The following is a 19,112-nucleotide window of genomic DNA, read 5'->3' on the forward strand; positions in this document are numbered from 1 at the left end:
TATTTAGTAACGCAGCACAGAAAACAAGAGCACAGCCTGCGAGTGCCATCGCTCGTCTTAAGGACTGGAAAATATGCAAGAAAAGATTTATGGTTCTTGGCCTTCTTATTCATCTTAATTGATGACAAATAAAAATAATAATTTTTTCAGTTATGCATCTATTTTCTTTCATGATAGGACTATCTCTATTTTGCTTATTATAGGTAACAATACCACCGCTATTCCGTTTTGTTTTTGATTTTACTATTTGGCCTTAGGCAATTCACATAATTCAAAACTATTAATATTTAGATTTGAGAATTCTGACGTCCACGATTCCGTCAAAAGCACTAAATCGTACCTCGAGATGAAGTTTAGAAAATCACTGAGTTTAAGAGTTTTTCAAACGATGTACATTCCAAGAGGGTAGTATATTAAGATATTCTGATGAAGAGTCCTATCGCACATTGCCGGGCGCTGCTGTTTCCATAGAGGAAGGGGTACCATTAGCTTAGGCACCAGGTATTCTTGAGAGATTCTCGATCTCAGCTATGGGTAAAGAGTCTACCGTGTACATTTTGTTACCAACATAAAGCGATGCGATATAACTGAAGGACTGTGGCGGTCAATCACCGGAAAGCACTGCGTAATTATAAAACATGACCGGAAAGCAAATTTACAAGCTACTTGTATTTTGCTGCCACACTGCTATCTTCACATCCTTTTATATATAAATGGCTTTCCAGTCATGGTTTTAACTTCATGACTCGGAGTAATCGTGTGCGTCATCTATTTTGTTCTTCGGTAATCATTGATTAATACGCTAAGGGGAACATTATAAATCAATTAATAAAACATGAAAGTACTCTAACATTCTGAAGCAATTTATACATTCAAATTTCCTTCAAATAATTATTACTTAATTTTTCTCGCAGGACCAGAAAGCACACACGTGATCATATTATCGTACAATCGTAATATATGAAACCTAATTGGCATATAATTTATCATATTGCATCTTTTTTTTCAATAACTTATCGATTTAAAACACATAAAATTCTGTCAAACCATCCTTTTTATGCTTTTTATATGAAATTTAAGTGTTGTCCGGTGTTTCTGAACAAGGCTAATGTAGCCGAAACATTGGTGAAAAATATCCGGTGTTTTCCTGTGATTCAATACATTTGCATCCTTTCGACTATTGAGTTTGAAATACGATTATTTTTGAAAGTTACTAGAATCATAATATACAATAAATGAATACAAATTACCAAAATCTGTTTTAATGCAGTATATAGGATTGAAAGAAATTTAATGAAAATCCGAGTGTTTCTGATTTATACTTACTAGATTATGTACAATATACATGTATTGCTTAGTAATTATAACATGTACAAGTTAAAAGCTGTTAAAGTTGTAACTAAAGCAAAGCAATCATGTCATTTCAGCTCAGATAGAGTTGGCTTTGAGAACTACCTATCATGGCATCGTCCACCCATCTTGTTAGACCCGGTCAAAGAGTAAAGTGTAGCGTTTAGTTGAAAAAGGACTGAACACCAAGCATATACAATATCTCCAAATTACAGGGTCTTAACTTTTTTGTACTAAAATGTTTTATTTCACCGAATACATCAGGGAAAATTGGCATGGATACTGGAATATAAGTACTCATAATGGCCAGGTTAATTAATATATACTTTGTCACTGATTAAAAACTTTGCAATTATTGTACCTGTATGTAATTTTTTTAAAAGCACATGTATATGTCAAAGGGACACTCAAAACAACACAGTATCTTTTTATTGACACTTTACTTTTACATCAATAATTAAATAAAATATAAACAACACAACTATTATATTAAAATGATCTGTAACACATATCATGAACACAACAAATGATTAAAAGCAAATTTGACATAATGTACTTTGTGTCTGTATTAAACAGGTGGTATGATAGTTTTCTATTAAAATGAAAACTTTGAATATAAGATGAAACTACACCTTCATATTCTTAGAAATAACTTTTAATTATGCATGCTGTGATATATAATGAAAAACTAAAAAATGCAATTGAAAATCTAAGTAAAATCAGCTGTTTGAATGTTAGGCAATTCTATGTTTAGATTAGCCTAAAGAAAGAGTTTTATCATAAAAAGGATACCCTCAAGGAATCTGTTCAACAAAAAAATCAATTCATATCTGTGACAAAGATATTTATATCATTTGCCTGAACTGAAATATTATTTTGGCAGTTTACAAATATTTGTCATTTTCTTATTCAAGACATTAAAAAATATTCTAACAATAGTGATGGCAAAGTTAAACAAACTTGACTGAGCACATTTGTTTTTGCAGTACACATGCAAAATACTTTATTTTGTAATTTTATAAAGTTTTAAATATAATTGATAATATCTTTGAATGATCAAGGTCATGTCATAAAAATAGAAACATTTAGGAAAATTTAGGTTATCTTTATGAATTCCCTTTGATTTTTACGCTTTTTAAGAAATTTCGCAAAACTTCAAAGAAATATGGAATTTGGCTAATTTTAGGGTCGCTTGGAAGCCTTAAACTGGTGACAATGACAAATACTGTTTGGATAGTACTAGTGTACAAAATTTAGGAGTAGATTCAACATAAACAAATTAAAAGTTCATTAAAAGCATAAATCATCACTATCATTATTATAATTTTGCAATGAAGACAGGTTTGTAACTAGTCCAACAATTAATTTCTGTACTAAGTATAGAAACCAAAGATCAAACAAGAGGACCATGATGGTCCTGAATCACTCACCTCTTCCCACATGACCCAGTTTTTAGTATGACATTGTTTTTCCTATTATTTGACATAGTGACCTAGTTTTTGAGCTCATGTGACCCAGTTTTAAACTTGACCTAGATATTATCAAGATAAAAATTCTGACCAATTTTCAAGAAGATCCATTGAAAAATATGGTCTCTAGAGAGGTCACAAAGTTTTTCTATTATTTGACCTATTGACCTAGTTTTCGAAGGTACAATGTACGTGACCCTGTTTTGAATTTTACCTAGATATCATCAAGGTGAACATTCTCACTAATTTTCATGAAGATCTCATGAAAAATATGGCCTCTAGAGAGGTCACAAGGTTTTTCTATTTTTATACCTACTGGCCTAGCTTTTGACCACACGTGACCCAGTTTCGAAACTGACCTAGATATCATCAAGGTGAACATTCAGATCAATTTTCATGAAGATCCATTGAAAAATATGGCCTCTAGAGAGGTCAAAAGATTTTAATAATTTTAGACCTACTGACCTAGTTTTTGACCGCAGTTGACCCAGTTTCAAATTTGACCTAGATATCATCAAGATGAACATTCAGACCAACTTTCATACAGATCCCATGAAAAGTATGGCCTCTAGAGAGGTCACAAGGTTTTTTTATTATTTGACCTACTGACCTAGTTTTTTAAGGCACGTGACCCAGTTTCAAACTTGACCTAGATATCATCAAGGTGAACATTCTGACCAATTTTTATGGAGATCCATTCACAAGTACGGCCTCTAGAGAGGTCACAAGGTTTTTCTATTTTTAGACCTACTGACCTCGTTTTTGACTGCACATGACCCTGTTTCAAACTTGACCTAGATATCATCAAGATGAACATTCAGACCAACTTTCATACAGATCCCATGAAAAATATGGCCTTTAGAACGGTCACAAGGTTTTTCTATTATTTGACCTACTGACCTAGTTTTTGACGGCACGTGACCCACTTTCAAAATTGACCTAGATACATCAAGATGAACATTCAGACCAACTTTCATACAGATCCCATGAAATATATGGCCTTTAGAGAGGTCACAAGGTTTTTCTATTATTTGACCTACTGACCTAGTTTTTGAAGGCACATGACCCAGTTTCGAACTTGACCTAGACATCATCAAGGTGAACATTCTGACCAATTTTCATGAAGATCTCATGAAATATTTGGCCTCTAGAGAGGTCACAAGGTTTTTCTATTTTTAGACCTACTGACCTAGTTTTTGACCGCACGTGACCCAGTTTCGAACTTGACCTAGATATCATCAAGTTGAACATTCAGACCAACTTTCATACAGATCCCATGAAAAATGTGGCCTTTAGAGAGGTCACAAAGTTTTTCTATTATTTGACCTACTGACCTAGTTTTTGATGGCACGTGACCCAGTTTCGAACTTGACCTAGATATCATCAAGATGAACGTTCTGATCAATTTTCATGAAGATCTTTGAAATATATGGCCTCTAGAGAGGTCACAAGTTTTTTCTATTTTTAGACCTACTGACCTAGTTTTTGACGGCATGTGACCCAGTTTCGAACTTGACCTAGATATTATCAAGGTGAACATTCTGACCAATTTTCATGAAGATCTTGTGAAATATATGGCCTCTAGAGAGGTCACAAGGTTTTTCTATTTTTAGACCTACTGACCTAGTTTTTGAAGGCACGTGACCCAGTTTCAAACTTGACCTAGATATCATCAAGATAAACATTCTGACCAACTTTCATAAAGATCCCATGAAAAATGTGACCTCTAGAGTGGTCACAAGCAAAAGTTTATGGACACACGGACGGACGACGGACACCGCGCGATCACAAAAGCTCACCTTGTCACTTTGTGACAGGTGAGCTAAAAAGGAAAACCAAATAATACTTCAAAGACTGCAGCAAAATTTAAACATGATTGACAAAAACAACATCAAATTCTCAACCCCATCATCTTGAACATTACACACCACAATAATAGCTTTTAGTCGAGCTTGGATACAGGTGTGTTTCGTTCCATTAAACTAGTCTTATTATAACTGACATGCTGATTTTTACTATTAGCTTGCACTGGCTGTCAATGTTTTTACCTTCCATTCCAAGAACCCATTATATGTTTTCAATAAAAGATAAAAAGATTCAACTCTGCCAGGAAATCATTCAGATGTTTTGGGTAAACAGATACATTTTTTTTCTTGAATGTTTGGTTTTCCCCATCACATCACAGTATTATAGGAAATGATGAAATAATTCTGAACTAAGTAAAAATCCACCCCTTCAATAAATAGCTACATTAACTCAAAGTACATCAAAGGAAAGAATTTTATTTCTCATTCCAGTTTTATAGACCTATCAGATGAATTATCCAAGACTGGGTACGAAAATGTAAGTTGCTGAGTTGCTGACAAACACTCATAAAAGAGAAAACGAAATCGAGATTAAAGTATTAATTGATAGTGCTTATTGGCCAACAAAACTGAGTTTAATTATAAACCTTGATTATATATATATACAGCTTAAAAGAATGAACTATTCATAACTATAAAAAAACTGCTCATTATCCTTTAAGTTCAAAAGGTAAAAATGAAGAAAAACTGGCACACCTACAAACAAGAGCTGTCTGATGACAGCACGCTCGACTATTCGAAGAATTGATTGAAGAATGGGGTCAAAATATTTCTACGGATATTCAGACAAAAGAAATAAATAGATTAGACAAACAATGTTCCTGTATTACAATGATTTCGATAAGTCTTGCACTAAATGGCAATATATGAGGCAATTTCAAAGTCCAACAAGAGCTGTCTGATGACAGCGCGCTCGACTATTCGAAGAATTGATCGAAGAATGGGGTCAAAATATTTCCACAGATATTCAGACAAAAGAAATAAATAGATTAGACAAACAATAATCCTGTATTTCTTTGATTTCGATAAGTCTTGCACTAAATGGCAATGTATGAACCAATTTCAAAGTCCAAAAAGGGCCATAATTCAGTCAAAATAGTTATGTACTCTTGCCTACAGATGGAAATCATAATGATAAACAAGTGTTCAAAGTTTAAAAGCCATATGTCAAATAGTTTTGACAAAACATGGACTTGTATGAAAACAGAACCAATTTCAAAGTCCAAAAAGGGCCATAATTCAGCCAAAATAGATGACAGAGTTATGTACTCTTTCCCACAGATAGAGACTATTATACTAAACAAGTGATAAAAGTTTCAAAGCCATATGTCAAACACTTTACAAAAAATATGAACTGGTACGGAAAACTTAACCAAGATTTCTAAGTAAAAAAGGGCCATAATTCAGCCAAAATCCATGATGGAGTTATGTACTCTTGCCTATAACTGGATATGGTGATTATAAACAAGTGTTGAAAGTTTCAAAGCTTTATCTCGAAAGACTTTGTCAAAATATGAACTGGTAGGAAATATTAACCCAGATTTCTAAGTCAAAAAGGGCCATAATTCAGCCAAAATCCTTGATGGAGTAATGTGCTCTTGCCTATAACTGGAAATGGTGATGGTAAACAAGTGTTGAAAGTTTCAAAGCTTTATCTCAAAAGACTTTGTCAAAATACCAACTGGTACGAAAAACTTAACCAAGATTTCTAAGTCGAAAGGGGCCATAATTCAGCCAAAATCCTTGATGGAGTTATGTACTCTTGCCTATAACTGGCCATGGTGATGGTAAACAAGTGTTGAAAGTTTCAAAGCTTTATCTTAAAAGACTTTGTCAAAATATGAACTGGTACGAAAAACTTAACCATGATTTCTAAGTCAAAAGGGGCCATAATTCAGCCAAAATCCTTGATGGAGTTATGTGCTCTTGCCTATAACTGGCCATGGTGGTGGTAAACAAGTGTTGAAAGTTTCAAAGCTTTATCTCAAAAGACTTTGTCAAAATGTGGACTGGTACGAAAAACTTAACCAAGGTGTGACGCCGACGCCGACGCCGACACCGACGCCGACGCCGACGCCGTGGTGAGTAGGATAGCTCTACTTATTCTTCGAATAGTCGAGCTAAAAAGGGCCATAATTCAGTCAAAATAGTTATGTACTCTTGCCTACAGATGGAAATCACAATGATAAACAAGTGTTCAAAGTTTAAAAGCCATATGTCAAATAGTTTTGACAAAACATGGACTTGTATGAAAACAGAACCAATTTCAAAGTCCAAAAAGGGCCATAATTCAGCCAAAATAGATGACAGAGTTATTTTCTCTTTCCTACAGATAGAGACTATTATACTTAACAAGTGATAAAAGTTTCAAAGCCATATGTCAAACACTTTACAAAAAATATAAACTGGTACGAAAAACTTAACCAAGATTTCTAAGTCAAAAGGGGCCATATTTCAGCCAAAATCCTTGATGGAGTTATGTACTCTTGCCTATAACTGGACATAGTGATGGTAAACAGGTGTTGAAAGTTTCAAAGCTTTATCTTAAAAGACTTTGTCAAAATATGAACTGGTACGGAAAACTTAACCATGATTTCTAAGTCAAAAGGGGCCATAATTCAGCCAAAATCCTTGATGGAGTTATGTGCTCTTGCCTATAACTGGGCATGATGATGGTAAACAAGTGTTGAAAGTTTCAAAGCTTTATCTTAAAAGACTTTGTCAAAATATGAACTGGTACGAAAAACTTAACCATGATTTCTAAGTCAAAAGGGGCCATAATTCAGCCAAAATCCTTGATGGAGTTATGTGCTCTTGCCTATAACTGGGCATGATGATGGTAAACAAGTGTTGAAAGTTTCAAAGCTTTATCTTAAAAGACTTTGTCAAAATATGAACTGGTACGAAAAACTTAACCATGATTTCTAAGTCAAAAGGGGCCATAATTCAGCCAAAATCCTTGATGGAGTTATGTGCTCTTGCCTATAACTGGCCATGATGATGGTAAACAAGTGTTGAAAGTTTCAAAGCTTTATCTCAAAAGACTTTGTCAAAATGTGGACTGGTACGAAAAACTTAACCAAGGTGTGACGCCGACGCCGACGCCGTGGTGAGTAGGATAGCTCTACTTTTCTTCGAATAGTCGAGCTAAAAATGATAAATATTAGGTTTTACTTATTTTTTGTTCTATCTTTTCAGTGATAAATTCAACCAATTTGAGAATAATTATGTGATGTGAGACACCAAACAGAACATTTTTATAAATGTATTTCTCCATAATGCTAAAGTTGGTTTAACAACAGTTCATAAACTCTACAAAAACCACGAAGTCATGTTTATTTCATATCTGATTAGGAAAACATGACGGGACCTGCCCAGTCATTTTACAAGAAATATTATGAGTGAAGTTTATGATACTATCTAGTATGATTTTAATATGACAATACTTCAGTTCCATATTTCATACGACTACCAGTACAAGGTAAGAAACTTTCCAAAAGATTTTTACTATGTTGTCATTTCTGTTTTATGTGTACTAATAACACTACTTTATTGAAAAATATATTTTTCGAAGTTTCATCTCAAGATAGACAATTGAAAATATAAGTACAGTCAAATTTTGTTCTCTCAAACTCCGCCCTTCATGTGAACTCATCATGAGGTCACAGCAAACTCCCTGTATAATGTATATTGTTTGATGACTCAAACTACTGATAACTCGAACAAATTTTGTCGGTCACGTCAAGTACGAACGAACAAAGTTTGACTGTATCATCAAATATATTAGATAATCTATAGGGTGCTTATGGAACACCAAAGCTGTCATGGATATTTTGTCATGTTCATATCTCTAAACAATTATCTACAAATATGATTCTTTGGTATGTTTTTATAATTTTTATACATAAAATCTGCTAATACTTGAATAACAAAATAGTTATAAAACATGTTATAACATACATAAAGTGAGATAAAAAGAGTAAGTTTTTGTAAATGTAAGCCATAAGCTTAAGGGCAAAATTACGCCCAAAATGAAATTCATGTTAATACAGATCCAAATACCGTTAATATGTCCTTTCACTCAAAAAGGAACCTTTCTGTAAATTATAAGTCATTTTGCAAAAGACTAACAGCAGGATGATGAAATTTTTTTTGAGTCATTTACATTTTGTTATAACAGACATTGAAATTCATGATGGTAAACATAGATAACACACCAAAACTAAAATTCTGGATTTCTTGTTGGACTCATTCTACATTGTGACTGAAAACATTCTTTTTATATCTTAACATTTCTGTTGATTTTTATACAGTATCTACATTTGTATTAAAAGAATGTAAGTTACAAAAAGATAAAATAGTATAAAATGCATTTATTTTACAGAAAAAATTAATGAAGGTTGTATATTTAAAGTACAACATCCTCCCACCAAAATCACTGGTATATAACCTTCAGCCCCTCTGCATCATTTTTCACAATTATTCCTACTATAATCAAATAAATTAAATTATGTAACAACAAATATAATCAATTTCTTCAGCATATCTATGACAACAATTAATAGAGATTATAACAATAAACAGTAAAAGAAAAAAGCAACAATGTAATTCCAGCAAAGCCACTAAATTCTTTCTAATAATAGTCAATTAACATTAAAATACTTTCAAAATTGGGTAACATTAAAATACTTTGAAAACTTCTTATGCACATTCTATAAACTAAATAAAAATCCTGTATTAAAACAAATAATTTTATGAAGTAGAGAAAATGTTCAAATATAAATATTATTCAAATGCCCAAACAACGTGCAAACACATAAAATTTTATTTCAATATGTTAGATCACATGGCAATATTTCTTTCAAATATTTAGCTCAAGGAACAACCAAATTGTCATAATGCAAATAAGCTATTAATTGAATAAACTAAATGGTCAGAAAACAAGTTTTTCTTTACTTTTTACTCAAACAATCTCACATTATTTCAATAAATACATGTCAAGTCAAAATGTATAGATATAATGTCAGCTGCCTGGTGTGTTAAATACTCAAAAATATAAAGTCAGCTGTATATGGTGTGTTTAAAAGTCTCAAAAAGATAATGTCAGCTGTCTGGTGTGTTTAAAAGTCTCAAAAAGATAATGTAAGCTGTCTATGGTGTGTTTAAAAGTCGCCGAAATATAAAATCAGCAATCTAAGGTGTGATTAGAAGTCTAATAATGTCAGCTGTCTATGATGTGTTATAGTATCAGCTGATTGATGTGTTTAAAAGTCTCACAATCTGAAGTCAGCTATCTATGGTGTGTTTAAAAGTCTCACAATCTGAAGTCAGCTATCTATGGTGTGTTTAAAAGTCTCACAAATCTGAAGTCATCTATCAATGGTGTGTTTTGAAGTCTCACAAATATAAAGTCAGCTGTCTATGGTGTGTTTAAGTCTCTCAAATATAAAGTCAGCTATCAATGGTGTGTTTAAAAGTCTCACAATCTGAAGTCATCCATCAATGGTGTGTTTAAAAGTCTCACAAATATAAAGTGAGCAATCTATGGTGTGTTTAAAAGTCTCACAATCTGAAGTCAGCAATCTATGGTGTGTTTAAAAGTCTCACAAATCTGAAGTCACCTATCAATGGTGTGTTTAAAAGTCTCACAAATATAAAGTCAGCAATCTATGGTGTATTTAAAAGTCTCCAAAATATAAAGTCAGCTATCCATGGTGTGTTTAAAAGTCTCACAAATATAAAGTCAGCTATCAATGGTGTGTTTAAAAGTCTCACAATCTGAAGTCAGCTATCAATGATGTGTTTAAAAGTCTCGCAAATATAAAGTCAGCAATCTATGGTGTGACTGAGTCCTAAAAATATAATGTCAGCTGTCTGGTTTGTTTAAAAGTCTCGCAAATCTAATGTCGGCTATCTATGTTGTTTTAAAAAAGTCATACACATGTAATACCAGATGTCTAATTAAAATAGTTTAGATTGTAAAATAGTCAAAAAGAGATCATTTCGTCTAAAAACATTTCTCGCAAAATCGCAAGACATCTTTATACAAAATGTTCAATTCAAAAACCCTGTATCAAGTTAAATTAATGTTACAATTATACACAATTCAATGATCTCTGGATTTAGTGTGAACAATGGCATTAAAAATTTTCACCACAACTGTGATCAAAAGACTTTAAAATGACCATAAGTTCTTTTATTACATGATCATTTTTAAACTCCATCACATTAGAACCTTAAACATCAGTATTTTTCCAAACATACATTCAAATTTTATATTGGGTGTAAAGACATAATTTGTGACACCACTTTCATGCGTATTATCATGTAAGAAAGTTTTTTAACTGCAATATTTTCAATTTACTAATAACATACTTATATAATTTACATCATAGTTACAACAGCAGATGCATATAATATAAAAAGGTTATCATCTTTGCATCGAGAAATATGCACTCGTAAAATATTATTCTGCTCTAAACCTTCTTTCCAGCGAAAATATTGTGCATGTAAAGTCAGGCAATATTTCCACAGCAGAACTTGTGCATATTTCTCAATACAAAGCTAATAACTTAATAAGTTTGTCAATGTAGCTGCGTTTCTTTTGCCATTTTAAGATTTTTATTAACCTTAAGCCTGCTGGTGGCAATTGATTCTGCCTTGGCGACATGGTCTGCACTGTTTGCTATTCGGTCAGTAAATTTTCATTGAACTCCCCTTCCAATAATATATGGTACTGCCCGAATTGAATGATGAACCAGTCCATTTTAGAAATTTAGCAGGGTAAAGGTTAACTAAGGATATAAAAGATAAGTTTATGATTTTGGAATGCTAGGTACACATGTTAAAAATTCTTCCATCAGGTTGTACTTTTTTGAGTGTTGTCTATATTTTTATTAGAAAACCATCGTCGAACATGCAGCGCTGATCTCGGTAGCCCCAGTTTAGGGATTGAAGATGCATCACTTGAGCATCGAGGGATCTGAGAGGGGACATCAAGCTTCTCTACAGATGGATATCTTAGTAATGGAACCTTATATACCACATTTGAACTTTTTGATAATGACTTCTTGCTTTTACTGATTGTCGAGGCGTCTAAGGACTCAATTTCATCCAGTTGATTGTCACTTTTTGCAAGTTTTTTCTTGTCTTTAATGACAGGTTGCAATGACATAGAATTAAGCATGCCCTCCTGTGAACTGTATATTGTAGGCACTGGACTAACAAACACATCATCTAAATCAGATTTGACTGAAGGGGAGTTACTCAAATTTTCCTGAGAATGAATTGATGGTGAAGTTTCCTCCCTTGGTAAAATTGTCATTGATTGGCTCGGCCGTGACAATTGTCGCTGCGGTAGGCGAAGCCTATTTTCATTGAACTCTGTTTCAGTTTCATCAACACTGTCAATCTTTGTCAAAGAGGTGTGGCCAAATTTAGTATTTACATTATCTCTAGATGTAAGCGGAGATCGGCGTGGCGATTTGTAACCCCCAATATTATTGTTAGTTTTTAGTAAGGGAGACAACTCTACTGTTCCTTTATCAGTCATGTTTACTTCACTGTAACATTTAGAAAGACCATTTGTGTGCCTCGCTTTTACATCTTCAAATCCACTAAAACTTTTGTCTCTCTTCAAGGAGTCCATATCCCGCCTTACGGAAATAATTTTCCCATTTTTTGTAATGATTACAGAGCCATCTTTACGAATAATAGAACTTCCTTTAGCAGTTTTCGACGTAGCTCGGCGTAAAAGTGTATGACTAGGGCTGGAAACTGATGTGGTACGAGATAAGTGTACCGAGTTTAAACTAGAGCAATCCTCGGAATTCCTTTGAGTACTAAGACGTGATGATCTAAATGATGAATGAAGCATTGTCGACAGTCTACGCATAATTCCTGGGGAATCAGAATCACGTATAGTGTCTGAAATTATATAAAACACAATTATAAAATCTACAAAATTAACATAAAAAACATTCAAAATTTATGACCTTGACTATAATGGCTGTGAATCATTACAAACAATACTAAGTGTTTAAAATTAAAACTTTGAAGTCTTAGTAGACGTAAACATGTGATGCAAGTCACTGTGTTCTCTTTAATTATTCATTCTATTGTTTTCACTTATGCCTTGATATATGAGCCGTGCCATGAGAAAACCAACATAGTGGGTTTGCGACCAGCATGGATCCAGACCAGCCTGCGCATCCACGCAGTCTGGTCAGGATCCATGCTGTTCGCTTTCAAAGCCTAATGGAATTAGAGAAACTAATAGCGAACAGCAAGGATCCTGACCAGACTGCGCGGATGCGCAGGCTGGTCTGGATCCATGCTGGTCGCAAACCCACTATGATAGTTTTCACTTATGCCTTGATATATGTCTTATTTAAAGTTTATGAAAAAAATTCAAAAAAATCGAAACCACATACAGTACAGGATATAGTCCTGATTAGAACAATCCTAGTTAATTTCAAATATATAGTTTTTCTCACTTTTTAAGATAATAGTTGGATGCAAGTTATCAATATAGCATGCTAAAAACTAGATGCAAAGATGAATAGGAACATGTGCCATAGACAGTAAGTAGGCTTTTAATTTTTGCTCTATTATCAGCATAACACTTCATATCAAAATACAGGTAAAGTATACCTAAGTAATTTAAAAGAGCAAGAGATCTTTGATTGCTGCATCTGTTTCACTGAATTCTAAAATAAATGTTGTAAAAAGTATACTTAATAGATAAAGAAACTGTATCTATTATCTAACAATGAAAATGTTTTTTGCTTAAGTGTTTAATTGGTTAGGAGTAGAAACTGCTGACAGAATACAGTATTTAGCTGATACAATATCATAATTGAGCCGCGCCATGAGAAAACCAACATCCGCGCAGTCTGGTCTGGATCCATGCTGGTCGCAAACCCACTATGTTGGTTTTCTCATGGCACGGCTCAATTATAAAGGGTATTCTGATATCATTTTTTATTCAAAATCAGTGATATTGAGTAATAAATGATAATAGAATATCATTTATATTAAAAAAATTTAATCAGAATTCTGAACTTCTGGAGGTTCCTTTAAATACCATGTCTCAATTTCATAGTTCAGATAGTTATTCTAGTTTCAGCTGCTGTAGCTATGCATTATTACTGCTATTATTTTTTCTGAAAAAAAAAAACTTCTCTAAAGTTGCAGTTTCACATAACTCTGCATGTTTTTCACATGTTCAACTATCAGTAAAACTTGACAATATGCCATGAGTTAACATGCATAACTGGCTGAGCTCTGTGATCTCTCTGCAGCTCACAGATACAAGATCACTGTAATCTAGCAGCAGTTCCAAGACAATTACCAAAGGAAATGCAGGCGAATTGTAGACCACATTCAGATATCCCTCCCTTTCTTAATATTGTCAATGTAAAATTACCTTTCATGCAATTCTAATATTTAGTGGTACTTAATTACCAGTTAAAAGTACATACTAACCTAAACTTACCTTATGTGACTTATTAAAAAAAGATTTCTCATTTATTTTCAATGCCTCTGTTTTTCTATGAATTGGAAGTTACAAAATAGTCTTGAATCATTTAAAATTGATTAATTTTTATCTCAACTACCACCAGTTTTTTTAATTCCAAACTCCAAAATTAATAAATTCATAATGACTATTATCAAAATATGAAATGATATTTAAAATAAATAATTCTATTTGTATATACTAAATAATGTCCTAAAGTGAAACACTAAATTCAACACTGTTAAAATGGGTAAAAATCGAGATTTGCCACATAAAAACAAATGTATTTTATTATTCAAATTCAATTTCAAATTCAACACATCATGTCATTAAGAATTCCCAGAAATTTTCAATTTTGTTTAAATTTTTTAAACCGCTGCTTTACCCCTCCCCAACCCCCAAAAAAGAAGCTATTACAAAGGAAGCTTAGAGCAATGTTTAAGAAATCTAAAGACAAATCAGAACTAAGTTCGCAAAAATTAAACAAACATCTTTTAATGTGACATCTCGATATATCAACTGGTAAATAATCATTAACCATGATGCCTCATGCAGGATAATGGGTCATAACACCAGTTGTTCACTATATCATTGCTATCATTGTTTGACAATTCATGAAATGCCTTGCTATAACAAAAATCTTACATACTTCTTGAAACTTCAAGTCCTTTATGTTTAAAAATTGCTGACTTGGCAAATAATGTTTGTAATTTTGACACCCAGGGCTTGGATATATGGTTGTGAAAATATTTTCACAAACCTATATCATGCCTACAAGTATAGAATCTGAACCTCTCTTATTTGATAGCTTTAAGTTTGCAACATGCCTTCTGGGAAAAATCACGGCATATGCAACAACCACATTGATACTCTAGAGAACATCATGCAAGTAAAACAATAAAATATCCATGCCAGGCCAGTAACCAGAAACAGGAAGTGAAAAAACACTGTACCATGTGACAGGAAACAGTACTATATGACACATGTCACATGTCAAAATCTGAAAGAGAAGCACAACATCAAGATCTGTAGAATATATAAAACAACAACAGTAAACTGAAAAGAATACAACATTTAATACATAAAAATAGCAATAACTAATTTCAAATGCTGGAATCATTTCACCTGACCAAAGAAGTATATTATTTTTTATAGCTCTTTGACCTGACTGTGTAGGCTAAAAATATATATTTTTCTACTGTAATCTCATGTCATTTCATGTGAATGAAATTTTGTGATTTTGCTTGAAACGGCTTTTTTGTGGAGATAGGAATTCATAGATAAAATGAATGGAAATTTTACTTCTTGACTGGAATTTAATTTTACGGATTGTCTCTTGAATGTCAAAGATTCTGAGTAACTATATCATACTCCAAGAGAACTAATGATTTGTGATATTAAAATTCAACATTGGAACACGTGTACCAGTTGAAATATTGCCAATGCTGCCAGAAGCCAGCTTACACCAATCAAATCAAATGAACAATATGGTTTATTGAAAATATGACACATCATATGCAGAGCAAACATAATACCAAGCAAACATTTTCATTTTACTAGCACTAGCGCTCATTAAACAAAGGTTTAAATTAAAGTCTTTAATGATAAATGATTTGTCAATGAAATATAATATTCTAGGCAATAATTATTAACTTTTTAACATGATATCCTATTCACAGAGTTGCTAACACCCCATTCTAAAAACTGAAACACAATAATATCATTTTGCTCATAAATATTTTAAATTACATTGAAATTGCTTCCATGCATATTGACACATACTGAATGCATTATACAAATAATTGAACAATTATCCACAATCCCATGTAACAGACACCGTGCATTGATCACTTCCTCATACATGCTTGACACATTCTGACAACAACTGCCTGAGTACATACAATGGTGGACAATGTCGGCCCTTGCATGACAAGTTTGTTACAACAGCATAATCTTCCAAAAACATAGCTTGATGAGCCCTAATTGAATTCCATGTAAACATTTTTTCCATAAAAAAAAAACAACAACAACAACAAACAAGAGCACCGCCTTGCGGGTGCTGACGCTCATCTGATTTTTTTTGTGTAATAGAAATATTGTCCTACCCATGATTTTCTAAGTCTAAAAAGGGCCATCATTCTTGCAAAAAGCAGGATAGAGTTATGTTCTTGATGTACAGCGTCACTTATGATGGTGAAAAACTGTTGCAAGTTTTAAAGCAATAGCTTTGATAGTTTATGAGAAAAGTTGACTTAAACATAATACTCAACCAAGAAAATGATTTTCTAAGTCCAAAAGGGGCAATAATTATTGCAAAAATCAGGATGGAGTTACGCTGCTTGCTGTACAGGGTCAGCTTATGATGGTGAACAAGTGTTGCAAGTTTCAAAGCAATAGCTTTGATAGTTTAAGAGAAAAAGTTGACCTAAACATAAAACTTAACCAAAAAATCTGATATTTTCTAAGTCCAAAAGGGGCCATAAATCTTGCAAAAAGCAGGATGGAGTTATGTTTCTTGCTGTACAGGGTCAACTTATGATGGTGAACAAGTGTTGCAAGTTTTAAAGCAATAGCTTTGATAGTTTAGGATAAAAGCTGACCTAAACATAAAACTTAACCAAGAAAACTGACTTTCTAAGTCCAAAAGGGGCAATAAATCTTGCAAAAAGCAAGATGGAGTTATGTTTCTTGCTGTACAGGGTCAGCTTATGATGGTGAACAAGTATTCCAAGTTTCAAAGCAATAGCTTTGACAGTTTGGGAGAAAAGTTGACCTAAACATAAAACTTAACCAAGAAATCTGATATTTTCTAAGTACAAAAGGGCCATAAATCTTGCAAAAAGCAAGATGGAGTTATGTTTCTTGCTATACAGGGTCAGCTTATGATGGTGAACAAGTATTCCAAGTTTCAAAGCAATAGCTTTGATAGTTTAGGAGAAAAGCTGACCTAAACATAAAACTTAACCAGGCAACGCCGACGCAGACGCCGACGCCGACGCCGACGCCGACAACCGCTCAAGTGATGACAATAACTCATCATTTTTTTTCAAAAAATCAGATGAGCTAAAAACAACATCTTTTTCATCAATGGGGTCGGAACAAACTTGTCTCAGTGTCTCTGACATTGTCCCTCATTTTCCTGTACAAATTCCATTATTATACAACCAGACTGCACTGAGAACATTCTGTTATATTATGGGTATATACAAGTTCTTAAATGTTCTTAGACAATCAGTTATAATCATAAAATCCATTTGTCCTAAGTAGGCTTTATGATTGTCCTAGATTGCAATGTCACCACCACAGAATCCTATTCTTATAATATTAGTTACATAATCCATTTAAACCATACGAGAAGTATTACATTCACAATAATAATGGTTATGGTTAAAGAAAGTGTAAAATGTCATAGAGCAGAAGACTTGACCATTGTCAAAAAACAGAACCTTGCTGAATGCAGACATTCAAGTTCTTGCTAAATGTCCTGACAGAATGTCACAATCAGAATGTCCTGTTTGAATGTAATAATACCAGAATGTCAATATCAGACATATTTTGCTGAATTTCATAATCAGAAGTCCTTGAGAAATGCCATAATCAGAAGTCCTTGGTGAGTGTCATTATAAGTAGTCCTTAATGAATGTTATAATCAGAAATTTCTTGTGGAATTTCATACTCAGTAGTCCTTGCAAAATACTATGATCAGACCTTCTTGCTCAGTGTCATAGTAACAAGTCTGAAATCCGTGTTAAAATCAAAAGATTCTGCTGGACATATTATAACCAAAGGTCCTTGCTTAATGTCATAACCAGAAGTTCTTGCTAAATTTCAGTATCAGAATTAATCCTTGTTAAACGCCATATTCAGAAGGTTTTGCTGACTGTCATAATTTTGTTACTTAGAAGCTCTTCAGGAAAGTCGTACTCTGAAGATATTGCTGACTGTCATAAAAAGTCCTTGTTGAATGTCAAAGTCCAAAGTCGTATACCATAATGATTAGTCCTTGTTGAATGTCATGGTTAGACATGAACGAATGCCAAAAAGGAAGTACAGATTTTATCTGAGTAGAAGCACATATTGAATAGTGACTATCATAATTTGAATTCCTTACTAAAAGTCAGAATCAAAATAACTAGTCCTTACTGAATGTCAGAATTAGATACCGTAATAAAAAATTCTTGCTGAATGTCATGAAGAAAAGTTCTAAAAATGTTACCATGACAGAAACTTACTACAATTGTGTAGCAAGTTTGAAATATACCCATATATAATGAGAATGTTCACAGCTAAGACTTATCAAATATAAATTTGATACATCATAGGTTGTAATGCACATTCATTTTACCTGCACTGGCCGTGGCACTCATACCATTACCAAATACAAGGCCACTGCCACTGAACATGTGGCCACTACCGAACATGTGGTTAGCAAATAACTTTGTGATCTCTGTGTGGCGGAAATATATAAACAATGAGTGCAAACTAACTGGCTTTAATGTTATGCAAATCTAATCTACAATATCTTACAAAACTTGCAACAAAATAATCATAGGTGATATTTGCCTGCTAGGTGAAAAAAAAAAAACTATTATCAAACATATCATGTAAAAGCTAACCTAAATAAATGATAATATTATTAGTGAACCTAACTACAGATATAACTATTCACGCACCAATGTTTTATTTTAATACGTTCCATATGTTGCACATTATAAATAAGTTTACATTCTATCATGCTGTTATATTATTCTTCAAACACCCCAAAACCTGACAGTGCCAAAATTCTTTATCTTTGATAAACATGTCAAAAGTTAAGATTAAATGTTCATTTCTGCATTGGCATTATCTATCAAACTAACAAAAAAAGCACCTATTGTAAAACAAACAGGAAAACTTTTCAAACAGAAAAAA

General features: G+C 33.0%; 1 protein-coding gene across 10 annotated transcripts in view; it reads right to left on the reverse strand.

Annotated features, from left to right (window-relative positions):
- Nucleotides 1-1,773: 1,773 nt before the first annotated feature.
- The window catches only part of LOC123531496 (neuromedin-K receptor-like), a 120,006-nt gene continuing 102,667 nt past the window's right edge, over nt 1,774-19,112 (reverse strand). For 7 of the 10 annotated variants that reach the window (XM_045312529.2, XM_045312527.2, XM_045312528.2 and 4 more), the window contains 2 exons: nt 18,547-18,648; nt 1,774-12,610 (listed from right to left, as the gene is read on the reverse strand). In XM_045312529.2, coding sequence (XP_045168464.2) covers nt 11,544-12,610; nt 18,547-18,648 — 1,169 coding nt within the window. In that variant the 3' untranslated portion in view covers nt 1,774-11,543. The remainder of the gene's footprint in view (nt 12,611-18,546; nt 18,649-19,112) is intronic. The other 3 variants (XM_045312537.2, XM_045312536.2, XM_045312535.2) reach the window with 1 other exon arrangement.

Source organism: Mercenaria mercenaria, chromosome 11, assembly GCF_021730395.1.
Source record: "Mercenaria mercenaria strain notata chromosome 11, MADL_Memer_1, whole genome shotgun sequence".
In the NCBI taxonomy this organism is placed as follows: Eukaryota; Metazoa; Mollusca; class Bivalvia; order Venerida; family Veneridae; genus Mercenaria; species Mercenaria mercenaria.